The sequence below is a fragment of the Anas platyrhynchos genome, chromosome 19, assembly GCF_047663525.1.
Source record: "Anas platyrhynchos isolate ZD024472 breed Pekin duck chromosome 19, IASCAAS_PekinDuck_T2T, whole genome shotgun sequence".
Taxonomy (NCBI): domain Eukaryota; kingdom Metazoa; phylum Chordata; class Aves; order Anseriformes; family Anatidae; genus Anas; species Anas platyrhynchos.
In genome coordinates this window covers 15,140,455-15,167,790 of record NC_092605.1, presented here as the reverse complement: position 1 = coordinate 15,167,790, position 27,336 = coordinate 15,140,455, and the positions used below count along the sequence as shown (strand labels likewise).

At 39.9% G+C, this 27,336-nt stretch overlaps 1 protein-coding gene, 1 long non-coding RNA gene and 1 pseudogene across 3 annotated transcripts; 1 reads left to right on the top strand and 2 right to left on the bottom strand.

Annotated features, from left to right (window-relative positions):
* Positions 1 to 791: 791 nt before the first annotated feature.
* Positions 792 to 6,315, bottom strand: LOC139999058 (uncharacterized). The gene is made up of 3 exons (XR_011804073.1): positions 5,665 to 6,315; positions 2,283 to 2,345; positions 792 to 1,739 (listed from the first exon to the last, which is right to left on the bottom strand). It is a non-coding gene; the product is annotated as an uncharacterized lncRNA (long non-coding RNA).
* Positions 6,316 to 6,636: 321 nt separating this feature from the next.
* On the top strand, positions 6,637 to 14,953 carry LOC113842165 (serine/threonine-protein kinase RIO2-like; annotated as a pseudogene).
* On the bottom strand, positions 7,905 to 26,700 carry LOC139999057 (uncharacterized). Of its 2 annotated transcripts, XM_072025628.1 has the most exons (11): positions 26,221 to 26,700; positions 24,790 to 24,903; positions 23,100 to 23,181; positions 22,903 to 23,018; positions 22,318 to 22,387; positions 21,483 to 21,555; positions 18,896 to 20,392; positions 18,341 to 18,579; positions 17,198 to 17,617; positions 15,622 to 15,737; positions 7,905 to 8,393 (listed from the first exon to the last, which is right to left on the bottom strand). In XM_072025628.1, exons 2-9 carry the CDS (start codon positions 24,879 to 24,881, stop codon positions 17,405 to 17,407), a joined length of 2,382 nt encoding a protein of 793 aa, XP_071881729.1. In that variant the 5' UTR covers positions 24,882 to 24,903; positions 26,221 to 26,700; the 3' UTR covers positions 7,905 to 8,393; positions 15,622 to 15,737; positions 17,198 to 17,404. The 2 variants fall into 2 exon arrangements, with proteins under 2 accessions (XP_071881729.1, XP_071881730.1); XM_072025629.1 differs by lacking the exons at positions 7,905 to 8,393; positions 15,622 to 15,737 and having other exon boundaries at positions 17,474 to 17,647; positions 26,221 to 26,695.
* Positions 26,701 to 27,336: the final 636 nt, after the last annotated feature.

Here is a 27,336-nt window from a genome sequence, read left to right as displayed (position 1 = left end):
AACCATTATTTATTAATGGCAACACCTCACACATAGTCTGAATTAATCATATTGCTTACAGAGTTTGCATTTACTGCAAGGTAAGTTTTAAATTTTTATAGATGGTTAAAATATAAATGTATCCTAAATTCTCAGAAAGTTGCAAGCATAGAGGAGTAATGACTCTAAATTTCTTTACGAGCATTACGTGGGCAAAAATATATGCTGGGTTTTGACTGCGGATTGGATTCTCATTAGAGAGAATACTTTTCTTCCTTTTTTTTTTTTTTTTTGAGCAGAATAATAAGGGTGTATTCTTATAGCTCCCTTTCTACCTCTACAATTACTTTAAAATGTTGTGAAGACTCAGCTTCTCAGCACAAGCTAAATAGGCAGTTCTTTGCCAAGATCCCTGTCCATTGTGCATTCATGAAAGCAAACATGAATGCCATTGATCCCAGCAGGAAGGCTTGCAGGCTTGACACACTCTGTGCCAAAGCAAGGGCTCTAATTAGTGATCCTTCCAGCTGGACAGTAAAGGCCTTACCCTTCCTTAGGGAATAATAAGACAGGCCATGTCTGAAGTTCCCAAGTAAGCTTTATAGAATAGGGAGCATGCAGAGAACTGCATTAAAGGCACTAAACCAGCCGACACAGGTGACTGAACAGTGAACTGTGCACTTGGCAATGAACAGAAAAATGCCTGCTACACAAGCATCATCTGGTCTTTGGTTCCTCCTGTTTGCCTGAATTACTGTCAGAATTCCAAGGACTGTAATGGATGGCGCAACTATTTAAAAGAAAGCAATAGATTTGTTGCAACAGTGATAGTTTTGAATATCTTCAAACCTTTTCTTCAAAAACAATGCTTGTTGACAATATAACATACCAATTCATAACATCACCATTCTTTGCAGAATAATGATAAAAACTCATTAGCAGTAACAGGCTTTGAAAAATAGGCAGCATGTGTAATTTCAGCACTTCAAAACTGTTCGCAATAAAGTCACTTTTAATTATATTTCTTTATAAAGAAAAATTATCTAAAGGATTAAAAATAGAAAGTCCTTTCATAGTAAAGATTACTAGCACTAGACTGCAAACACTGTAACCAGATAAAAGCACTTGTACATATATGCAAAGTGTACATCTAGGTTTCTGTATATAAAAGATCTTATACAACTTCTTTTATTGCATTGCTGCTTCAGAATTCTGACAACCACAATATTCAAAACGAGAGTTTCACTGAAAAAGCAGGATCTACTGAAAACAGTGGCTTATTTAAACATACTTTACATATAAGCGCATGAAATGTATAAAGAAGCATTGACATCTTGAAAGATTAAAATGCCAAAAATTGCGTGAAGCTACAGTAGAAAAAAAATCCAAATGGTATATGCATATCCATTGTATACATCAATTATCTATTAACAAATTCCCAATGTAGATAAATTCCTCCTCTGTTCAAAAATAAAAATAAAAAAAATCATAAGTTAACACTTTTAAAAATAAACGAGAACGTACAAGTTTACACCCTTCTAATCCAACCACATTTGCTTTTTGAAAGCAAATGCAAATTCTAAAAGTGAAATATTAAAAGTATTTAAAAACGAAAATTTTTCACTTAGAATTATTATCCTACCTTGAGAACTGCAGTTTCTTTAGCCAAGCAAAATGCTTGGTCCTTCTGATGTTTGTTCCATTTTCACATCAAGTGGATATTAATTTTAACTACTAGCTTTCACTGAGAATCTTTCATTCTTGAAGAGAAATAAGAAAATTACTTATTGAAAACAAACAAGTCTCATTTCAAGATAGCAGCTTTTAGCCAATAGTTTTCTGATTTTCTACCTTTTGTTTACTACTGGTTATTCTTACTTGCCTGAAAGACTGCTACATTTCTCTTATCAGCAACATTATTCTATTTTTTCTAAAAATAAGATTGAAAAAAGAGAGGAAGAAAGGCTGTAAACAAAAAGCTGTAGAATACAAAGGCAGTTAAAAGTTGGCTTCACAGCTCCTCAAAATAAATACTGAAGGATTATGATTCTGTAACCACAATCAGGATCTTTTTTACATCAAAGCTAGAGAAAAAGTAATGATATTAGTGCTTTGGACTCTAAATGGAACATACTGTTATTGCTGGGCAATAACTGTCCTTGTGCTGAGTGACAAAAAAAAAAGGGGAAAAGGCGCACTTCCCCTCCCACATTCCCTGTATATCTCTAAAAATAAAGGACAGGTGAATATTCAAGGTGAAAATCAATATAATTTTTAAGATAGCCAGGAAGCCTTTAAATTACCTGAAGCACATTCTGTGCTCATTTAAAGAACATTCTGTATGCAGGCTGTAGTAAGAAAAGTATCTGTAGAATTAAGCAAAAGATCAATGAACAAATTTTCAGTGTACCACAAACACAAAGAATTCATAATGTAATAGTTATAAAACAATTGACTTTATGATTGTTTAATATTATCACAGGCTCATAGAGATGTATATTCAAGGTATTATAAGGTTGCATTAAAGAAGGTCACATTAAAGTGAGGACAATAGCTCTGAATCTCAAAGGATTTGGTCTAAGAATGTATTGGAAAACGAGAGATTCATAATAGTTTTTTCAGCCTGTTTTAGCATGTTTTCTAATACCATGAAGTCTTATGACATATTTAAAGTCAGTTTAAAGCTTATTTTTCTTCATTAAGACAATAAAGTGTGTTTTTCCTACATTCATGCTCTCTATAGCACTTTGGTTTGCACTTCCGGATGCAGCCCAGCTAGTATGCATTTTCTTCTACATTCACTAATGAGGTGGTACAAAAATAAAAATAAAAACCAGGGAATAAATTAGGAGACTAAAATGCAACCTACAGTGAGATGCAATCTACAGGTGGAAAAACATAAAAATTGAGAAGTATGTCAGCGTAAATTCATAGAATCATAGAATCATAGAATATCCTGAGTTGGAAGGGACCCTTAAGGATCATCAAGTCCAACTCTTGACACCGCACAGGTCTACCCAAAAGTTCAGCCCATGTGACTAAGTGCACAGTCCAATCTCTTCTTAAATTCAGACAGGCTCGGTGCAGTGACCACTTCCCTGGGGAGCCTGTTCCAGTGTGCAACCACCCTCTCTGTGAAGAACCCCCTCCTGATGTCAAGCCTAAACTTCCCCTGCCTCAGCTTAACCCCGTTCCCGCGGGTCCTGTCGCTGGTGTTAATGGAGAAAAGGTCTCCTGCCTCTCGACACCCCCTTACTAGGAAGTTGTAGACTGCGATGAGGTCGATTGTTAATTGATTGTTAATTGATTGTTATGCTCTGGTAAAAGACGTATTCAAGTGGAGAGAATATCTGTCCAGGCTTGGAGTCAATCATATGCAGTCAGTAGAACCTGGCTCAAATAACAAAACCAGTTTCTGACACTAGGTCCTTACTGCTTCAAAAATGAGCAGCTAGGTTTATTTGATGCTAGACACTGCCCCTCTGGTAGTCTACCCAGGGCCTAGAAGGGACATACCTCCAATCTCTAATGACCTAATAGGTGGGCTGGCAGGAAACTGGCCATCCAGAAAATGACAGGTCCAAGTTTGAGGTTTGATAGGAAGGTTTTGAGAGCTCTCGCTTTGTCACAGCCTGCCAGTTTTCTATGCCCAGGAGAGAGCTCTACTCTTTTTCTTCTCATGGTTTTATTCTCCATCTGAACACATAGAAACTGGCTTCAAAGTCTCAATTCTCCCCACACTGTGATCAAATAAATGAAGTAGTATCGAGGCTCATTCTGATCTCTCCACTCTAATTTATGTACCAGAGCTCTCTAAATGGCATCTGACAGACAAACTCCCTCTGCACCCATGTCTCTGGCTGGACAGCAATTCAAATTCAAATAATAATAATAATAATAATAATAATAATAATAATAATAATAAAGCTCTCTGTCTTTCCTTCCTTTTTTGAAAACTAAGCAGTTATCACAATGACAAAGAAAAATGACTGCCCTCCTTAAGACATATGCAAACAACAGATGATTGATGATTATAGAATTTGGCTTACAGAACCTTAGTAACCAGTCAGAAGAACTGCCAATGGCATATACATGTATACAATTTTACCACATGGCATCAACTTGTACCCACCTCTGACTGACACACACCTTAAGTTAGCACCACTCAGTCTGCAGGAAGGGGCTGTTACCTGCCTTTAATGTTAAATGTTTAATGTCTAAAAAACACACTACTGTGTATAGAACTTGTTGGAAGTCTCTCACCAAATATAAGAAACTTAACTAGCTTAGCAAACGAGCCAACCTTTCAGACTTTATGTTTATCCCTACTACTGAGAGCAGTACCACCACGATGAGGCAGAGCTGAGAAGCCTGCATGTGTGGAAAGAAACCTCACTAATGTACTGCACGAGCGCTAAGCTTTACATACTGCTCAACATGAGCATTAAAATAATGGTGTGCTTTGCAAGCCCTATAGTTTTTAACAAATAAAAAAATCTGAAAAGCTGAATTAGTAAGTATTTTAGGAAAGACTTAAGTGTTAAATATTCTGTATCACTGAATTAAAGCTGAAAGGTTCCCATGTTATCCACTCTAAAAATATCCACTACCTTGCTTTACAGCCTTTTGGAGGCTGTTTTCAGCTACGATGGGGGAATAGACCCCAGCTAGACCTCACACGTATCGGACAAGCCTCAACTCCAATGCAAACGGAGCTGTCTGAACACCAACTAAGGCTCATGAGGTGACTAAACACTTCCTTGACAAGTGCCAAATGCTGATCTAAAATTCCAGATATAAACATGTAGGTAACATAGAGCCACCACTGTGGGCTCTTTATACATACAGCAATTACTTTTTTTTTTTTTTTTACTAATTCAGACACCTTAGCAATTACCTAAACTATAAACTTTAACGCTCCCACAATCTATTCCCTTTAGGTTTATTACTAATTTTCATTTGAAACGGAACACCTGAAGCAATAAAACTGCTAAGCATTCATATCTATCTTGAGAACAGTAGTTTCCTAAAACTACTATGACAGAGCCCACTATATGAACTGCACTGTTCAAACCTTACACTAACCTACAGCTTTTGGGGATTTATAAAACTCCTTGCAGAAGAGAATGTGCAGCATTTGTACACTTGGCATGGATTCTGCTATTCATTAGAAAAACTTTATAAACACTGAGTTTTTTCTGACACCACAATGATCATTCATGTACATACACATACACATGCATGCATATAAAATGGGTGAAACCTATAATGCTTAAAAATACAAAAAATTGAATGTACTTATGTGTATTCTTCATGATGTCAGCCAGGTCCTTAGAAGTATACTGACCAGTCAAAAATAACAGTATTTTTTACAGTGCTTATTAACAGTTCCATCAGTACAGACTTCTAGAGAAGTTTCATGGTTAAACTTCTGACTTTAAGATCACATTTTGTTTTTTGCTTTTTTGTTTGTTTGAACTGTTCGTCTGTTCATGCTGAAATTTAAGATCTGATTTCACAAATTCAACTTTCCAGATGCCTTAAGAGCCAAGAATTAAATTCTGGATAGCCTTACTGTCCACTATATTATGCATATATTGAAACAGCCAGCCTCTTAATTAGCTGATTATACAGGGAGTTAACATCCCCTTTTTTTGCATGGAGTTACCTCATTTGGATACTCACGTTGCAGTCACATATTCCTCATGTTTCTAGCAGAAATACTTTATAGACTAGTCCATATAGGCAGCTTGTAAGAAGGACTACACGAGGACCTACATGAGAAACCAGAAAATAATTTCTCTGCCATGCCATCTTGCAGGACGGAGGGGGAAGGAACCACCACCAAAAAACACTTCAGTTTCATCTCTAAAACACTGCCGCCCCCCAGAGGCAGCGGTTCGCGAGCTGCAGCTCTGTCAGCTAAAATTTGCAAAATTCGAGCAAAATTTGAGCGCCTGAGAAACATTGCTGGGCGTTTTCGCGTTAACCGGTGCAGACAGAGGTAACCGTGATAACATATAATGGAAAACCAGCCTCCGTGAGCAACATCACACCGCAGGTTAGACATGATTTGTTCCCAGGTATTGCTACCTAACCACACACGGATGGGATGGCTGCAGCTGTATTTCTGCCTCTTTGGGCCCCGGTATTAGTTATGGCAATAACGGGGTGTCACGGCGAAGAAACGTGTCCGCCCCGGGACTCGAACCCGCAACCCCCGGGTCTGGAACCGCCCCGCCCCGCCCCACTGCCCTCTGCGTGCGCACCGAGCGGGGCTGCCAGGCGCATGCGCACTGGGAGCCTCCACCCCCCCCCCCACACACCCCCTCATGGCCGTGGGCGGTGGCCGCGCATGCGCAGTTGAAGCCGGGGGCAGCGCTCTGGGTGTCTGGTGCCGTGGGTGGTGTTCCCACTGGATCGGTCTGGGCAGATACACATGCAACCCCATTAACTCTTTTAGAGTAGAGCGAGGGGTTAAGCCATCACCTTAAGGCTTATTCTGTCTCGATTCGTAGAGGCTTGTTTTGTCTCTATTTTGAGTTGTAAGTGACTTTGCTACCGGCTCGGTATGCGAAGATACATCGGAGGACACGCGTCTCTATGTAGCTGCCAGGACCCAAAACAGGCTCCGCCGGTAGGGCGAGGTAGGGGAGAGGGGGGCGTGCGCATGCGCGGTGCGTCCGCGTGAGGCCGGCCAGCCCTGTGAGAGGGGTGCGGGCGCGGCCGCCATGGGGAAGCTGAACGTGGCCGTGCTGCGGTACCTCAGCGGGCAGCACTTCAGGGTGCTCACCGCGGTGAGACGGGACGGGACGGGGACAGGGGAAGGGACAAAGGGAAGGGAAGGGAAGGGAAGGGAAGGGAAGGGAAGGGAAGGGAAGGGAAGGGAAGGGAAGGGAAGGGAAGGCGCAGCTCCCCCCCCTCCCCTCCCCTCCCTTCCCCTCCCCTCCCGTCCCCTCCCCGCTGATGCCGCCGACCGTTCCCTCTCGCCCCCCGGCAGGTGGAGATGGGCATGAAGAACCACGAGATCGTGCCTGGCAGCCTGGTGGCGCCCATCGCCAGCCTGAAGCACGGCGGCTGCAACAAGGTGCTGCGGGAGCTGGCCAAGCACAAGCTCCTGGCCTACGAGCGGACCAAAAGTGAGTGTGGGGCCTGCGCTGGGAGCCTCCTCCCGGCCCTCCCGGTTCTTCAGCGCCACAGAAGTGCGGTAGCTTGGTCATTCGGGTGTCCGGGGCGTTTGTGAGCCCCGTCTCGCCTTGGGGCTAGCTGGGGAATGTGAACTCCTTCAGCAACAAATGGTGTTGGTGATTTCTGAAATTCATGGATTCGTTCGTCCAAATTCGTGGATAAAATAAATAATTGTTAGCTAAGGTAGTATTTAAGTTCACATAGGGATCAGCCCAAATGTGTTACAGTCTTACAGCAGACAAACTGGAGCGGACTGCAAAAACCTTATACCTTCAGCCAGTCAGGAACGATCACTAAAGTAGTATTTATTCTGTCCCATTCTGTTAGTAGCGTTGGATTTCCTTTAGTCTTGCACTTGCATCTGGCTTTGCAAGCACAATGTGGGAGTCTTCATGAAATTCATCTCCTTTTTGTCTCCGTTTTTCAGACCATTAAGGTTTGGTTTAGGTCTTTGAAACAATCCTGAATCCTTGCCGTGTCTCCTAAGTAATCATCTTTCAAAGTAATCCTATGCAACTTGAACCATTGTCACTGCCTGCGTTACCAAGGGGCTAACAAAATGTCTACTTTTTATCCAGTTAGTTTTCAAAAGGCTTGCACGAATTTAAACTTACTGTCAAGTTGGGTTGATACTAGCCAACAGTGAAAATACTATTTGAGTGTTGTGTACCATAAGCAGGAAAAAAAAAAAAAGAGAGACCAAAATGAAACTTCTTTTAAAAGAAACACATGCATAATATGGAATGAAATGTTGTGTAATTTATTTTTTCCTAGCTGTCCAGGGCTATCGGTTAACTAATGCAGGATATGATTACCTTGCCTTGAGAACTCTGTCTTCCCGGCAAGTCATCAGTTCTGTTGGAAACCAGATGGGTGTTGGCAAAGAATCAGGTAATTTAAAAAAAGTGTTTTCAGTATATAATTTTTTTTTTTAGAAGAAATGGGTCTGTATTTTTGTTAATTTGTTGGAAACTTGGTGAATTTACCTTTGGATAGTCATATCAGTTAATCTGTCAAACACCAAAATTTATGGTCACTTCAAGTTCTGTGTGAGTCTTGACTACATCTGATTTTTTTCACAAGCGTTGTTCCACTTTGACCATTTTGTACAATTCTTGGATGGTTCCTTAAAAGGTATTTTGCAAACAGGTGACAGTTGTCTTGTGACTTGCAAAGAATTTTGAAGCCTTCTGTCAAAAAGATTAACATCAAATGTTTCATCCCACCTAAAAAAAAAAAAAGTAATATACAGTCCAAACTATTGGAGTGCTATCTTGGTTTCTCATGCTCATATGTTGATTGTAATTTGGCACAGCATGTCTTTTGTCATTAAAAAATGACGAAAAAAAAAAAAGAGGATTATTGGGGACAAATGGTAAAAATGAAACATAGCCAATTGCTAACACTGTTTTAAAGTAAGAGGTACCTTGAGTTTTCTGTCCAGTCAAGAGAAGTCTTTTCTAGTGTGCCATTAAGTTACTTCTTATCCCCTAGTCTGAAATATGTTTCAGATCAGATGGATGGTTCAACCAGATGATCTTGGAGGTCTTTTCCAACCGTAATGATTCTATGATATTCTACTAGTGGAGCAGCATAATCTCTTCACCAATGACTTCTTCTTGTTCAGATTTGTAATACATAATATACAAATTTGGTTGTCTTTTCTGTTAAAAGAAGTGTAGTAGACTTTGCTATTCCAGAAATAGCAGTTACAAGAAGTCAAGCAACCGATTTCTCACTGCACTGTTGCATTATATACCTGTCAGATACCATTTATTTCTCAGATCTGTGCTGCTGTTTTTTCTCCTAGATATTTATATTGTTGCAAATGAAGACGAGCAGCAGTTTGCAATGAAATTGCACAGGCTTGGAAGAACTTCCTTTCGCAGCCTGAAAAATAAGCGTGACTACCATAAGCACAGGCACAAAATGTCATGGCTGTATTTATCCCGGCTAGCAGCAATGAAAGAGTTTGCCTACATGAAGGTAGGTGGTTGTTTGCACCATATTAACAACGATGTAATAGTCCGGAATGTACTTCTCAGATTATCTTCTCATCACTTCATATTTGCAGTATATGTTAGGATGTATGCTTTTTATTTGTTTTTTTTAGTGGACTTAAAGTATACATTTCAGAGAATGACAGTGCTGATGCCTTTTGTATACTTTCAAGTGACAAAATCAAACTTTGCCATGGAAGTCGTATGGAACTGAAGCAATTTCCATAAAATTTCAGGTGAAGCTGTCCAGTCATCTGAGTCTTAATAAAGGCAGTGAATAAACTATCGCCATTTCACTTAACCTTGTCTTAGGAAAGACTATATGCTAGGGAAAATTTGTGAAGTATCTACTAGTATTTTAGTCTTGTCTATTTGGATCACTTCCACAAACATAATTACAGAGTATTTGTTAGGTCTGTAAGCGATGAGTTTCAAACTGGGAGGAGAGCACACTGAGAGCAGCCCTGCAGAGAAGGACTTGGATGTTCTGGTGGATGAAAAGCTTGACATAAGCCAGAAGTATTTGTTTGCATCCCTGAAGGCCAGCAGCCTCCTGAGCTGCATCAACAGAGGAGTGGCCAGCAGGTGGAGAGAGGTGATTGTCTCCCTCTGCTCTGCCCTTGTGAGGCCCCACTTGGAGTGCTGCATCCAGGTTTGGGGCCCCCAGCACAAGAAGTATGTGGAGCTGTTAGAGTGGGCCCAGAGGAGGACCACAAAGGTGATCAGAGGGGTGAAGCACCTCTCCTGTGAAGAAAAGCTGAGAGTCAGGGTTATTTAGCTTGGAGAAGAGAAGGCTTAAGGGAATGCTAATAGCAGCCTGCAGTACTTAAGGGGGCCTACTGGTAAGCTGGGGAGGGACTCTTTCAGGGAGTGTTGTGATAGGACAAGGAGTAACAGTTTTAAATTAAAATAATGGTAGATTGAGATTAGATACTAGGAGGAAATCCTGTGCTCAAGATGGTGAGGCACTGGCATAGGCTGCCCAGAGAAGCTGTGGATGCCCCATCCCTGGAGGTGTTCAAGGCCAGGATGGATGGGGCTTTCAGCAGCCTGGTCTAGTGGAGGTGTCCCTGCCCATGGCAGAAGGGGTGGAACCAGGTGGTCTTTAAGGTTCCTTCCAACCTGAGCCATTCTGTGAATCAAGCGAATGATTTGGTAAATATGGTTAGAGCAAGCTAACAGAGCTACAAAATACTATGGCCTACCTTTAGTTTATCTTTAATGTAGTGTAATACTGGATATTAATATTTAAGAAGAAACTTTTGCCTTACTGAGACTGAGTGTGGATTACCTGACCAGGCCAAACTGTATTTACAAGAACTGTTGAACCTTTTTCTAACACCCTATTCCCAATTATCTGCTGGTGGTTTCTTAAGCTAACAGACCAGGTACGATTCTGCTGTTTTTCTATCCCGTTGTGTTTTCCTGCCACCTGCAGGATAACTAAACTCTGGAAAATACAGAAGCATAGTTAGTAGTGAAAGTTCAGATTGCTCTTCCTCCTTAAGCACATGATTTGACTTTTACAGTTAGCAGTTGAATAATGTGTAGGATGCTGCTTCCGCAATGGTGCTTAACTGCTTATCTTATATTTGTAGTTTGTCATGTATGTAATGTTTTCTTAATGGTTATCTTTTATTTTTTCAATATGTTGTCTCTTTCCAGGCTTTGTATGACAGAGGATTTCCTGTTCCAAAACCTGTAGACTACAACAGGCATGCAGTTATTATGGAACTCCTTGATGGCTACCCTTAGTAAGTTTGGAAGCTTGAAGTCTGTTTTACAGAAGCCCTAACAACGATAGGTTCAGTAAGACAGCAGGGATGACGTTTTTCCTTATCGTGTGAGTCAGTTCTGATCATGCTGAATAAAGCATGAATAAAGTCAGGCCCAGAACGGCTAGGGTTCTGCTTCATTATATTTGGAGAAATTGGTGAGAGAAGGAAAACTAAAAAGATACTCTCTTTGTCCAAAAAGACTGGTGGAAATAGACTTTTTTTTTTTTTAAGTACGGAATACATCAGAGGAGCAATGTGATACAGAGGTTAGTGCTACAACCATTTTCTACACAGAAATTTTATGTTCTATATGTTATCTATTCAATGATATTCAATATTGATATATTCAGTATATCAAATATTCAGTATTGAGTTGTGTATCCTCCACGTTCTGAGCTCCAGTTCATGATCCATGTTGTGGTAAAGATTCAGGTAGGATTACAACTTGTACAGTTGCCATTGTAGAACTTCTGTGTTGATTTTTTTGGGGGGTGTTTGTTTTTTGTTTGTTTTATTTTTTATTTTATGTGTTTGTGTGCATTGAACGCTGTTTTTTGCTCAAGGAAGATTACTTTTCTTCAGTTTTTCAACATCCAGAAACATGAAAAAATGTTGAATTTTGTATGTGAATGAATGGCTTGTTTTGTTTCCATAGCAGAATGCAAAATAGCTATTTGATAACTCTATATAATGTACAGTAACAAAGGTTCAGTGTAATTAATCCCAAAGTATACAGTTGAAGAGTTACATTGAAGAAGTGCCTTTTAAGACTTTATTCTATCCCGTTTCCCCGCCTTTGTTAAATAGTTCCACATCTGTCCTGTAGACAGAAAGCTTTAAAGTTACATGTGGGCATTGCAGGTGAGGCTTACCATGCTATCCCAGTTCTGCAATTTTAACTAAGCATTTCCTGAAGGAGATGCTGTACTAGATGAGAAATTATTTCAGGTGATCAGCATCTCAGAAGATACCAGTTTAGATGACTTCCAAATTCAAAGAACAAATGGTATGTTTTATGATACAGACCTCTGGCTATAAGAAATGTCACCAATTAATTTTGCTGTTAATATGAAAATATTCAACAGCAGCCTATTACAGAGCTGCTTGAATTCCATTGTGTTTTGTTTGTATGTGCAACTGATATGTTCTCATAACACTACAGTGTTGCATTCAGGCCAAAATATATCACAAATTAGCTGTAAATGATGGCTTCTTGACAGCTCCTGGTATAATAAGACAGCTGCCTATTTATTCTGCTTGTAAAAATAAGGTGATGTCTATTCTGCGCACTTTTGGGGCAAAACATATACTTTGCTTTTATTCTGGAGTTTATGCTGGAGTATATTCTGGAGTGCTTTAAGCTTTTTTTTTTTTTTTTTTTTTTTTGGCTTTGCCTTATCCCCAGCTTAGTCTTGAAAACACTTTTTTGTGAGACATTTGAATGGCATTTGAATACAAGAAGACCTAAGTTACCTAAAACAATCCAGACATAAAAATTCGCTGATCCATTGTTTAAATTAGGCAGCATAACCATCGTGTTTGATAGGAGTACAAGAGACAAAGGGCTTTAGTTAAAACGAGGGATTTAACCTGGAGATAGGAGAAGCTTTCTCCCCATGAGGGCAGTGTGGTGGAGATTGCACAGTATGTTTCCATCCCTGGAAACTTTCAAGCCCGCATTGGTAGAGCTCTGATTAGTCTCATCTAATCTCAGAATTGACATAGCTATGAGCAGAGTATTGGACTAGTAACCTCTGGAGATCCCTTATGACTCAAATTGTGACCCTGTCATTCTCTCAGATGTAACTCATATGCCTTGTCTATATTTTTAAATTAATTCCTTCAGGGTTCAGGATATTTTCTTTTTTATTTAACTTTCCAGATGCCAAGTACACCACATCGAAGACCCTGCTGCTGTCTACGGTGAATTAATGGATCTAATTGTAAAACTTGGCAATCATGGTTTGATTCATGGGGATTTCAATGAATTTAATCTCATACTGGATAATGATGATCATGTCACTATGATTGATTTCCCTCAGATGATATCAACATCACATCCAAATGCTGAATGGTACGTACAAATGATGTATGCAAAATAAACCAGTTACGTGCTGATAACAACAAATAGTCAACCATGATTTGTTTTCATAAGCCTGCTTCAAATTCTTTTTCTACTGTTTTCACCATACATTACAAATGCAATTTGTTTCATGAATGAGTAGAAATCTCCTTAGGATAAATGTGTAATTAATTGCTTCTCAGTTAATATTATTTCTTTCAATTAAGAAATGAATAGAAATAATCTGCATTTATGTATGTATACCTACATGTGTACTTTCTCACTTCGAGTCACTGATGGTTATTAATATTCAAATAAAAGGCAAGAAAGTAGAGTAAAAGTTTGTCATACCAGTAGACTTAATTTCCTTGATTATTGCATTTTTACAATTCTGTATTTTTTAAACAGGTATTTTGACAGGGATGTTAACTGCATTAAGGAGTTTTTTAAGAAATGCTTCAACTATGAGAGTGAGCTCTTCCCATCATTCCAAGATATCAGGTAAAAAATGCCAGCTGACTCGTAATTCCCCCATGTTATGGTAGTTACGTTGGTTTTCTGAGAAAAATGGATGCCTCTGAGAGATGATTTTAGAAGTGAACAGGGGGAAAAAGAGCCAATTTGAAATATTTTTGTCATTCTTACAGTAAAAAGGATCCATACTGTCTTCACTGGCAGTTACTAAAAGTGGTTTCCAAAAACTGAAGCACGTCTTAAAATCTGCTGTCTCCTTTGTCTTACCTCTTGCAGCTAGGGGAAAGAGATACATCCAAATGCCGTAAATGTTACGGTGACGCAGAATTAGTTTCTCTGACTCTTAAAACCATATTTAACAGTCCTGGGGGATCAAGTATTAACTTAGTTTTTAATTTTAAATTTAATTTTCAAAATGCTAGTACATGTGGTGACCGCCTCTTCAAATATTATCTTCAGAATTTTCCTACTGTAGTTTGTCCCTTTTGAAAAGCAAACAATTTTCTCACATATTTTAAGAGCAAAGCTGATTCAGTTAAAAGGGTTTTATATCACTCTGAGCCCTTTCTCAAAGGGGAATTGTCTGTGTGTGTGTCAACATGTCCTTCATCGTTCTGTTTGCACAAGCATAATTTAAGTATTATATTTGTTAAAATCAAATTGTTTGCTTTCAGTAAGTGCTGATTATGAAGATGGAATCATCTTGTATGAAAGTCTGGTTCTGTCAGGCTACATTCTGCTAACTACCCAAAGCCCTGCACTGTAATATGTTACCTATGTTCCAATGGAGTATACTCTTTTTGTTAATAGCATGGTAATTATAGTCTAACTGGATAGTATTTTTAATCCAAAATACAGCATAATGATTTGATATATTAAAAGAAAGCTCACTTCTGTTTCTTTCAGGAGAGAGAGTTCTCTTGACATAGAGATTGCTGCCAGTGGTTATACAAAGGAAATGCAGGAAGATGATGAGCTGCTTTTCCCAGAGTGCTCTGATGAGGATGATCATACAACAGAGGAGAGGGAATTTGTAGAAGATGCTGAAAGTAACGCCAACTTCCTCAGCCAAGATAAAGAAAACAATGCAGACTTCATATATGAAGTGGTTTCTGAAAGCAGAACCTCTGAAGACTTGTTATCACAGTGAAGATGCTGAAGCCACAGAAAGTAGTGAAAATTCACAAGGACTGAGTATGTCAGAGTTGAGTTCAGCCTTGGAAAAGGTTGAAGGGCAGCCTGTGCTTTCAAAGTCCAGTGAAGATGCAGAGAGTTGTGCACTTGGTTTTTCTGAGCACAAAAGAATACCTGACAATGCTGCTGAAAATCAGACAGAGGGCAGCAGTGGTAAGGACAACGATGAATGCCCTGATCTGGTTGACTTGTCAACTTTAAATAAGGAATTGAGACCTTAGAGGTAAATACTTATATTTACTGTCTAGTGGTGTGGTGAAATTTTCTTCTTTTTTCTTTATTTCTAGTAATAATGTGAGTAAAAATTAGGACACAAAGATCCCTTTTATTTAAAACCTAGCCAGAATCACTCAAGAGATTCCACAAATTTATTGGTCGTGTTTAGCTAATACAGACTGCTGGGCATACAGAAGTGGTTAAATTGCAGCTACTTTAAAGGGCTGATTCGTTGTGAAATGCAGCTCATATATTCGTTTAAGATTTGAGTGACTACGCTCAATGAGCATCTGAGACAAGTTTTCTTAGCTTTCAGAAACGCTCAGGGATTATCCTGAGAGTCTTTCAGTCTTACTCCTTTCCACCTGCATAGAATCCTTTAGGTTGGGAAAGACCTTCACCATCATCCAACGACCAACCTCACCACCACGTAAAGTGGTTAAACCGGAACAGAACCTCTTTCAAACAGCACTACAGCTTCAACTACAGACAAGGGACAAATACTTACTCCATCCACCCAACACAATTAGTTATTTAGATACATTCTTAAGATGTTTTGAATTAATACATTTCAGTAAATTCAAGTAGATTTACACGCTGTGAGAAAGACACCAATACCCATTTAACATCTTGCCAAAATCTCAAACTTCCAGCTTCTGCAGTTAAATGCCAACAAGCTGTTTCAAGGTTAAGCAAACCCCCAAACCTTAAAAAGAAGTAAAACAAATACCTTTGGTGACTGTGTTGTCTTCTTCATTGGTCTTCGTTTTGGGGCACGTTTTTTAACGGCCTTTGCCTGTGGTCTTGCAACACCCAATTTTACCACTTCTGCCCAAGATTTCGCAACTACGAAGCAAAACAGACACGATAACCTTAACTGGCAGCTGTGTAAACAGGACTTCACAGCTATTTATGATTCCAAAGGATTTGCTGTAGTCAGAAATCACAATTTCAAGCTGAATCTTAACGAGTGTCCAAGCATCCAGTACGAGCGTCCAAGCATCCAGTACAAGTGTCCAAGCATCCAGTACGTTTCTACAACAAAAAGCGTCATACAGTTCCAGAATCTGTGCTAAGTGCTGACCTCACTCTGTCCTCACTCTCTGCTCGAGTTCAAAAAGCATTTGGACAGTGCTCTCAGACATGTGGTCTGATTTTCTGGGCGGTCATTTAAGGACCCAGGAGTTAAACTTGATGATCATTGTGGGTTCCTTCCAATTCAGGATATTCTGCGATTCTGTGAAATATTTTCCTCATTACAAATTTGCCATAAGCCTTTCAGTCTTGCACTTTATTGTACCTGAATTTTTCCTTAACAGAATGTAAGGTTTAACAGCAAAAAAATGTTTTTTTTGTTTTTTTTTTTGTTTTTTTTTTGCTTTTTTGTTTTTTTTGTTTGTTTGTTTGTTTTTTGTTTTTTTTTAAGTGAAACATATCCAGGATTAACCAGGAAGGCCTGTGATTTTATCTCACCATATAATAGGACTATCACTGAGACACTGCACACAGACACTGCACACAGCATGTTATTCACAACTTTAAAATGATTCTACAAAAAACGAAGATAGCAAAGAATAATAAATTGCCAGATGAATGTTGATATTGATGGGAAATTTTAAATTTGAAAGAGTCAAATTGATATAATTTGTTTTCATAAATTAAAGACATCTCATCTTTAAGTGTTTTCATAAAGATTAAATTTTCAAGAACCAGATTCCCTCTCAATTTTTCCAGTGGTATCAAAACTATTTTGACCAACATTTGAATTTGAATGTTCAACAATTAAAATATTTGTGTCTCAATGGTTATCATCCATGATGTCTGCCATACACCCAACACTTACAGGCAGTCCAGTCTACAACTGACAGTGTGTGAACTGGCTAGGGAAAAAGGCATAAAGAAACTAAGCTGAATACAGGTAAAATGCATGTTTTCACCAACAAAAATTATTGAACTGAAATTGTATCAGTTATATACTACTCCAAATTGAGGGACTTGGAGGATCAATACCGCAATTAACCTAACAAACAGAACCTTAATTCTACCATTTTTCAGTTTCTGAGTATTAGGATTTGCGTTCTAAATACCTTGTTATAAATCTAGTTGCTAAAGCGATGGATAAGTGTGAGAACATAAAATTTTGCAATTCTCAGATGATTCAAAAAAAAAAAAAATCCCCCAAACCATCAGAATATACACCGATCATTTGGTGGTCTCAGAATAAAACTAATAATAGGACTACTTCAGTTTTGTAGCTGTTTTTTAAAGCAGTAGAAATCATATTAAAATTAACTGCTGAAACAAACCTAGTAAGTTGGCAGTAGAGGCACCGCTTCTTCTTTTTGAACTGATAACTGCTACAGCACCACTCCTCCTCTTCATGGGAGTCTTCTTCATACTACGTCGTGAACTTCTTGTTAAGTTGTTAGGTGTTGCCATTGAGGTTTTATCATCTTGGCTAACACCATTAGATTTAGGTGTTTTCTCTAGGGCACCATTTTTCTCCCCTGTATTCATATCTTTTGCAACACTGTTCTGCTCTTCTGCAATTGGTGATGGTGTTGTGATGTGCGAAACAGAGAAACGCCCTTTTGTGTAAGGTGCTGGAGAGCCTGTAGGAAGCTGCGGTGTTGCTTTTCCAGAGTCAGGGGAAGAGGCAGCTGGGGGCGTCTGGGCTGGCAATTTTTCTGGTGACATTTTTTCTTTTTGCAAACATACAGAAAGTTCTTGGTAGAAAAAAAAATAACAAAAAATTACTGTGCAAAGCTAAACTACAAGTGTTCTTTTCTATCTCTGAAAGTAAATGCAATAGTATAAAATAGCATCAGATCAGTTGAAAAAGTCTTAGATGTTACTCTCTAAGAAGAAAGCAAATTGGCAACAACTTTTAAATTTCAAAAGCCTCCAATGGCCTGTGCAAATCCAACTGAACAAATTAACTTTGTTACTCTAGTTTATTCAAAACAGTCTTATTCCCATAAAGTGCACTACAGGCTTTCACTAGCTTAAATCAGCAGCTGAATGTTTTCAGACTTCTGGCCAAGCCACACGGCCATAGCTTGCATAGTCTGGCAACAAACTACTCTTTCTAGATTGCGTCTCTTTTCTGCTATTTATGATTAACTGGTGCCAGTAGATTCTGCTGTTAAGCACAAGCACACAAACATACTCCAAAACATGCATGAGAACAAGCAAAAACGTGTGATGAAATAAAGCACACCCCCTGGATAAAGAGAGGTAGACGAACAATAAGCTGCACATCCTCCTTTGGAGGAAAAAGTTTAAAAACGCTGATTAAAAAATACCATTATAATTCCCAGTCAATATGTCCACTTCCTAACATACATCTTTATTATTCATTTTGAATTCATTTTTAGAAGTCTTTGAATTTACAAGTTCTGTTCGTATCACTTAGCTTAGCGACTCGATTAGCCTCAGCATTTATTTACCTGGACTGCAAAGTGCTTCAGCCCCTGAGCCTTTTTCAGCACTGCGCGTGGGGAGCCTCCAAACGGTAAGCTCAGCCTTGCAGGAATCGCACCTCGTTTAAGGGGTGAGTTGGGAGGCAAACTTTTGTCAAAGAGTTCCGGACTTAGATGACCACCAAAAGACAATCTTTTTCGCTTGCCTAAAGGCTGAGGTAACAGATCACCGCTCTTCCTCTTCTGAGACACTCTTTTTGTGTTACCTAAACAAAAAATAGCAATAATTGAATATATCTCCACAAATCAAAGAATCCAGGAAGTCACCATTTTAACCAGCACAGGAAACAAGGCTTACTTGGGCATTTTAAAGGCAGAAACATATTAGAAAGTAACTCATTTACATTCAATTGGAGAAAATTTTATAGAAATTACTGGTTATTTTTAGGGTCATATATATAAAAACATGATGTTACAGAACCAACGTATCAGCAATTAATTATATATTTAAATGGAAAAATTCTCACGAAAATTAAGAGATTTTCTCCAATTAAGTGCCAACAAGGCGCGAAATCTATTTACCTGATTCTTCTTCAGCCAACAGGTCAGAAACATTCATTTCTGCAACAGCCTCATTGTCTTCCAGTACACTAGCACTTCCCAAAGACCTTTTTGATGATGATCTCCGAGGTCTTAGAACACAAGTATCTTCCAAATCTGATTTCTGATTACACCCATTGGTGGCCAGATCTTGTTGAGTTCCACTGTCCTGTCTGTCTACAGTCTTATTGTCGTGTTCTTCAACTGCATTTGTCTCCAGTGCTTTCTCAGTTCGCAGTTCAGAGGTCCTCGGCCTACCCCTTTTTCTTCCAGAGCCAGATTTCTGACTAGCAGGAGATGCCAGTTCTGATGTTATCTCTCCTGAAGTTGGTGTCTCTGAATGGATGCTTTTGTTTACAAATTCTTTACTTTGTCTGACATTTCTTCTGGGACTCTTGGAATTAGAAGCAGGAGACTCAGAATCTCTCTTTTTTGAATCTACATTTGTCTGATCACAGATTTCTTTCAGCACTTCTACTTTCCCCGATTTTCTTGGTGTATGTTGTTTACTGTTTCGTCTCTGGTTTATGCATTTATTTTCTGCCAAAGGCTGTTGTTGGAGGCTATCATTTCTGCACACTGAATCTTCCCTTTGAATTTCAGCTGAAATTTCTGAAAAAGATTTGTGTTCCAACAACACATCTCCTCGAGCTGTCGGAGTACCAATATTTACAGAATCCACCCCAGTAGCTTCGTTGGTAGGTGACATGAAACAAGATCGAGGACTCTTCCTTCTGGGGGTTGGTGTAGACATAACATGTTTGTCTACTTCAGAAACGTTTGTCATGTTTGTTGTCTGTGCTATTTTCTCTGCTGTTATTGCAGAGTTGTAGATTTTCACCTCATCTGCATAACCCAAGCGTTCTATGGAGCATGGCTGCAGCAGACATGCTGCATTTCTGTCATTCTCCTTACTGGGTTTGGGTGTTTTGGCTGGAACTTCAGTGCCTTTAGATTTACCTGGTGTACTTTCTTCCTTATGATCTTGCAAGTTACTTCTCCTGAGAATACTTTTTGTCATCTCCTTTGAAACAGAAGTTCGCGGACTTCTGGTAAAACATTTCTTGGTAGCACTTCCTACCATTGAGATTTGATTAAGTTCTGAACTAATTACTTCTTGTTTCATTTTATATTCTTCATTATTTTCACTTATGCCAATTTCTTTTTCTTCAGTAGGGCTTACATGATCACAACTTGATGCGATTTGAGCACTTGGTTCCTGCAGGGCACCCTTACCACCTTCTTTTCCAGCTTTTTCAGGTACATTTCCTCCTTGCAGAGTTTTTTTCACTTTAATCTCATGTTTCAGCGTTTCATAGAGTTTACTAAAGGGAGACATTTCAGTTTGCTTTCTAGTAGATTGTTTTATCTTATATGAAGATTTAGGTGTTTGTAGCTTAACTGGTAAGGCTTTGGACATATTTTCCTCTGTACTTTGTTTATTTTCATCAGCATTTTGTTCTTTGCACTCAGAATGATCTACAGCGTAAGCAAAGCAAAAACAAAGTTATGTAAAAAAAGCAGAAACATAAGTAAAGTTCCTTAAATACAGATGAGAATTCCCTCCTTTCCTCTACCAAGGCTAGCAACCAGGCTCCAGGATATGGGACTGTACACAAAGCTCTGTTTACAATAACAATTCTCTCATAATAAAAACATTAGTTGTGAAATGTTTAATAAATTTTAAGTTGCAATCTGGACCTTATCCCACATTCAGATAAGGCAATTTGTATTTCATGCTGCTGTTTTTCTTCGGTGGCTTATATACCTATCTTTCACGGCTGCCACAAGACAAATCTGTGAACACAGAACTAAACAATCACTGAGATCGGCTTACCACAATTCAGTCAGTTTCCTGTCTTGCATTTACCCAGGTGCTGTATTGTTCTAACTGTACCAATGCTTCTCTAGGGTAAAGCAAGACAATAAAACAGAGCTAGCACTTCCCAAATGAGACAGAGCAAGTGACCGCACGCATGCTGGAGGCCTGAAGTAACATGCTTCACTTCACATTTTCCACGCAGAGAGCAGTCAGCTAGCAGGGTTCATCCAAGAAGTTGCCTTTCGAAACCACAAGAAGCTGAGCCCTTGTGAACATTTACACATCCACAGTCTCAACACTGCCATATACCAGCATGAACATCTACTAAAACAAATGCTGACATGTCCACTTCTCTTAGATGCAACGGGAAATACATGTAAAGATGGAGAGACTAACAGACAAGGAAAAAGCACACTGATCAACTTTTGGAAAAGGAGATGGGGGTTAGGAAGGAGATCTTTAAACGTGATCTTTTGGGGTTTCAGCAAAACGTTCAATACTGTTTCTCAAAAAGTGTTACTGCCCGTTTGTCAGAATGCAACAATGTGTTTTCCCCTGGCATGGGTAAATCACAGCATTTAAGTACAATGCAGTAGTACACTGACACAGGAATGTGTACTGTGCTCAGTTTGAAAAATCTTTAAATATATTTATTTTGCTCTTTTCAACCTTGTTTTTCCTCCATATGCTAAGAATTAAAATTAAGGAGGAAGATGAACACAAACCCCCTATAATACAGGTACCAACCTGAAGATCTTTTAGATCCTGAAGTTTGCTTATGTAATAACTCCACTTCTGCCACCTGCTGAACATGAAGAACCTGTAAATTTGTACAACGTTACAGCAGAGCAACAAATATTTATTTAGCTTTCTACTGAACATTGGAAAAGGCTAGATTTATAAATGTGTAAGCATTGCATACTGAACAGGTTTAAAAGCACTCAAATTAAAACCGAGTATTTCACCACTTAAGAACACTAACTGATACTCTACACAGCAAGAGCTCAAGTCTTGTTTTATTATTATTAGCTCTAAAAGCAGCTGTAGCATATGAACATGTACAAGCACATTCTAAGCTCACTTTTGTACCAGACCTAGTGGAAGAATTTTATTTAAATAAGAGAAACAGAACGTACAAAAATCTTCAATAGCCACAGTACTCGCTAAGTAGCAATATCCCCTTGAAGGGTTAAAACATTGTTGGGAATTAAAAAAAGAAACAAGTGCAAATCAATTATTAAAAGATAAACTTAGTTTGATATTTATAAATTCCAACAATTTACTAGCCCATAAAACAACATACTTTTGGAGGAAAAAAATGCTCAGGTTCTAGGGCAAACATCCCCATTTAAAAGTAATAGATCTATTAACAGAAACTGATAACTCTAAAAATAATATATTGAGTTTAAAAAAGATATGAGTTCATTTGCATTTTCAAACAGAAAGCTAGCCTACGATTGAAAAAATATTCCTCATTTAAAAAAAAGCAGACAAAACCCACAACAAAACAGGGAAATAGAATTTATCCTTATCAATACTGATACCAATGTATTTAGAAGTAAGCCTGTCACCACAAATTTACCTGCCGCGTTTCATCTTTTGGAGATCTGGAACGCCTTTTTCTTGGAGTTGATTGGAGAGGATATTCAAACCTGGATGAAATATTTTAAAAGTAAAAACAAGCATTTTTTTGGTTAAATAGCTGATAACTAAATTCGCATTATTAAGATAAATGACCTAGAAAGAGTTGTCCCACTCCCAGCAATACCAACATATTGCTTTAAAGTACTTTCACTACATCAAAATATTCTCTTCTCCTAGAAATGTGTTTGTCCTTGAAACAAAATCAAAATGATCTCTCCAGACAATTCTATCTTTATTGATTTAGCTTAATATAATATATAAAAGTAATAAAAAAAATCTTTAAGCCGTCTTGCCTTCTGGAGAAGCTCTATAAGACATTGTAAAGAGATACAAAATAAACTAAATTATCTTTCTGAAAATGGTAAAACGATGTTTTAGGTTTTCCCATTCATCTACTGCTATCTCCTGTATCTTCATCCGGCAGGTAGAGACCGTCCACAGAGTTCCCCACACTGTTTGGCTGCAGAACATGTTCTAGGATCAAGGCATTGTCTGTCAGAGACAGTTTGTCACTGGCACTTACCTGAAAGAACGATCAATAATAGTTAACACATCTCCGTGCTTCAGAGGTACAGGTTGCTGAAAACAGCTACCGTTCAGCTGCGTAGGATTTACTGTACTTAAATTTGTCAAGATTGCCTAGAAATAAAACAAAAATTTCAGTAGCCCGATGAGATGCAACAATGCAATACAAATGTCATTAAAATATGCATATCTTACCTCCTCGTTTTCATTTACTTCAATTTTACAATGTTCTTTTGAGACATGAGGCAACTGGATACGGATGTCACATTCTGTTCTCCTAGAGGTGAAAATATAATTGGAGTTTACAGACATGCAGAGAAGACAAAAAATCTCACTGCTGTAGAATTTGGTGCTTTGACATCCCAAATTTCAGCTAATAATTTGGATGACTGTACACAGAAGAACAAAGGGACAAGAAAATACATTGAATGAAATACTTAACGTGATGTCTATTGCACCAAAAGAGTTTGGAACACTAGGAAAAAGCCAGAAAGTTATTGCTACCACAGGGAAACCTTTTCTCCACCAAAGAAAAAAATGAATGTGATCAGCAGTTTAAATTCCACCACTTTTCTCTGGACATATACATTTAATACATGCCAACAGACCTAAGGCAAGAGAGCAGTCACTAAGTTCTCCAGGTAAGAAACAGGGGGAATGCTGTACTTGGTGCTAATTTCTGTGATGAAAAGTGGTGGAAAAAACAGCACTGCAGTAAAAAGGATCGAAAGAGAAACGCGGAGTCTAAAGCTTGGATTCTAAGTCACGTTATCAGCAAAATACACTCTGTTCAAAATCTGTCCTAGTGCTAACAATACAGAGATCAAAAAAAACAGTGTCTGAGTGGCTGAGAAGCAGCCTTTTCATCCGCCAGTAAAGCCAATTATTATAGGACTGGCTCCAGTGTGAAGCCGCAGATTACCATTAGTGGCCAAAATTGTTAGAATGCAGGCTTGCCCTGCCTAACCCACCAGGGAGCGTTGAACTCATTCACCTTAATTGGCTAAAAGAGTTGAGATCCTGAAGACAATTAAGTCTGAAAAAAAATGCAGGACATTAGGCAATGAACGGGAAGAAATGAACCACCTAAGGCTTTCAACTGTGACAAAAAAATATCAGGAGCTTATGTTTCTGTAATGCCAGAGAATCCATACTGGAAAAAAGGTAAAATAACCAAAAATCTGTTCATGACAAGCCTAAAAAGACATTAAAACTGATTATCATCTGCCTGGGCAGCTCTGCTGAAGCCAAAGAAGAGTATTATTGACACTGCAGTGCTTCCCACAGACTGGCACTACGGGATCTGATGCAGGACTGGATAATTAGTTAAGATATTAATCAATCAATCAGAGAAGTGCTGAGCAAACCCAGTTCAAGAGAAGTAAAAACATTTATCAATTCTTGATACTAGCTCGTGCATTTCATTACTGAGGCCTTGGAGAACCAAAAAAATAATTAAAAAAAAATTAAAAAAATAAAAATAAATGCAAAAGAGCACTGGTATGAGCACAGTTGAATGCAAGCCACTTTCCCTTCTGCACTGGTTGGTTCTCTAGGACCTGCCCGCAGATAAGAGTGCCACCACTTGCTAATTGGACACACGTCACATGTAGATTACTTGCAATCTCATAGCTCTAGCGGATCTCTTTGACAGAAACTTTGGGGAAAAAAAAAGAACTTTTTTTTAAACAAGGAAAGGTCAAAAAGCGATGACAAACAGTAAGTTCCGCTCAAGTAATGTGAGTCCAATACCACTTTTCCTACCTTGAACAGCATTCACAAATACAAACAGTTCTTTCTTGCAAGTAAATATTAAAAAGATTCTGTCTGCAGGAACTATCATTAATGTTATTTCAATGCATCCGAGTACTCGACACATTCTCACCTTCCAAATAAACAAGAACTTGCAGTGAGTGGAAAGTGAATTCCATCGGTCCCATTGCGTTTAATTACAATTATTTTCCCGAAGAGCGGCATCTTCCAACATAAGAAGTCTTACCTATGTGAGAATGTCAAAATTACTCATCCAAGTCATGATTTATTCTCATAAATATGTAAAGCAACGTAACCCTTTTTTAATGCCGTTCAAAACACTCCTAAAGTACAGCACAAGAGCCTTGTGCCTGTGCCACGTGAACGAAGTGCCATTTCCATGTGTTTCCCTGCACCTGGGAACTATCCACCACGAGCATTGGTTGAAATCGTGCACAGGAGCGCGGGCACTACACGTTTGGAGGAAACAACGCTTTTAACAGCGGTAAGAGCAGTCATCACGTGCTCACACAAACTTAGCAATACCGCTTTGACGTATGCCATAGCTGCTTGGTATCCATCAGAGCCTGCAAAGAGGCAGCACCACTCATACAATGGTTCATTCCATGAGCGATTTAAAGCTATTTTCAGGCAAGCAGTCACTCCTGCTCACCTACACCTGGTGCGTTACCTTCCTCTCATCTACTGGGACGTTCTCGGACTTGGCTTTCAAGCAAAGCTGCCTTTGAAGCAAACCTGGAGAAGCCGTGACTGCGGCTGGAGCTATTTATCTGCAGCTCCCTGTCAGTGCCAGCTCTCACACCCGCAGAGGTTTCACAGAAATCCCGCTGCAGGCTGGGTCTCAGAAGCGACTGCGTCCCCTGGGCTCTCAGGGAGCTCCCTCCTCCAGGAGGAGGCTGAAGCACCCGTCATTACCACAGGATCAGGGTCCCGAGCGTTGCGTTAAATACAAACCTGACCAAACCACGACATTTCTCACCCCTTGGCCCGTCAGCAAAGGAAGGACCGAAGGGGAAAGGCCTGGCAGGAGCCCCGCGGTGCCGGCTCCCTGAGGGGCTCCCACAGACACACACAGCGTGTGACAGCACTGACAGCGCCCCTCCGCCAGCAAACCCTTGGGTGTGCCTGTGCACGGTGCAGCGCCACATGTTGTTCATTTGAAAGCAGGCCCTACAACAACACCTATAACCCGCGCATGGGATTAAAGCCCAGCACCCCCACGCCACAAGCACCGTAAGGGCAGCACCACGGAGCGATCCCAGCCCGCTCTCAGCATCCTCCCCGGCACTCCGCTTCCCCCAGCAATAACCGCGTGTGGTTTTAAAGCTTATTCCCAACGCCAGCAGCCCCCCGCCCCCCCTCACCCCGTCCCGTCCCGGCGCTCACCCCCTCAGCGCGGTGCCGGCTCCCTCCTGCTGCCGCCGCCGCTCCCCGCGGCGCCCCCCTCCCGTCCCTCCCGTCCCTCCCGCCCCTCCCGCCCTTGCCGCGCGCGCCAGCGCCGCCTCCGCCCGCTCGTATCCCTCCGCCGCGCCGCTCCAGGCACCTGAGGCACCGGAGACACCGGGAGCTGCCGGAGCCGCCCCGGGGGGACACGGCCCCACACACCCAGCCCCGGTCGAGCCGCCTCGAGGCCCCTCGGCTCTATCCAGCGCCGCTCGGCGGACGGACTCTTTTAGCCCGGGAGGCCCCAGTTGGGCAGCAGCTCGCTAAAAGCTTCCTAAACTAACGCAGACAGCCGAGGCTGGCTTCTGAGCCGCTCCTCCCCTAATTCAAATTGGTTTTGGTTTTGTTTTCTTCATCATAAAAACAGGGCGCTTCGAAGGGGTAACAGTAGGGGGAGCGCGGAAGGAAGCAGCAGTAAAAGTGTTGAAAATAAAATCAGCGCTTTAAGTCTGTTGTCGTCATCTAAGTAGTTACCTGCTGTTACCTACAAAAATTTATTCCCTGACAGGAATTGAGTACTAAGGCTTAAAGTTGAGACTCTCAAGAACTCAAAACAAAGCCCATGCTGCTCTGTATGTGAAGATTTAAAAAAAAAAAAAAAAAAAAAAAACACTGGTGAGGAGCCAGGGTGACTCAGGCCTTGACCAGAAGGCCTTGACTGCATAAAAGTAGAAAGCTGATACGAGAGAAAATTGTCATCACCACATCCAACATCACGGCCATCCACATTCTTGGCCAAGTCTACGCTTGATATCTATCATTTAAGCAAAAATTGACTTCCAGTCAATGAGATAATATGGTATGAAAAATGACAAGAAACCCTGATCTGAAAATAGGCAAGCAGAAGATGCCTTTGAACCCTTTAAATGTAGACTCGGGTCAGAAACATTTTTAGACTGGAAGGACTCCACCTCAGCCCTTCGTGACATAGAGAAGATTATTTTTAAAATGCTCTTTAAAACATTTAAGCACAGATGAAAATTAACTACATTAAGACACATAACTTCCATCATTATGCTCAATTTTTCTTCATTTTGCACATTTTTACCAGTGGCCTGCGGTTACAAAGCGCAGGCCCCAACTACCTCACGTTTCATTCTCCAGCCTCCTCCACGCAGTACATAAAGCCAATTTAAAAGCAAGTCATGTATTTGCTCTCTGCTGATTCTCTCTGAGGCTTAAGGGAGTCACAAAAGAGTTTGGACTTCTATAAAAG

Excerpts from the sequence above, each read along its gene's own strand:
- LOC139999057 (XM_072025628.1), bottom strand. The coding sequence starts at position 24,881 with ATGCCGCTCTTCGGGAAAATAATTGTAATTAAACGCAATGGGACCGAT. Across the intron at positions 23,019-23,099 it reads AAGTAAATGAAAACGAGGAG|GCAATCTTGACAAATTTAAG; the intron begins GTAAGATATGCA and ends TTTTATTTCTAG. Across the intron at positions 21,556-22,317 it reads CAAAAGATGAAACGCGGCAG|GTTCTTCATGTTCAGCAGGT; the intron begins GTAAATTTGTGG and ends ACAAATTTACAG.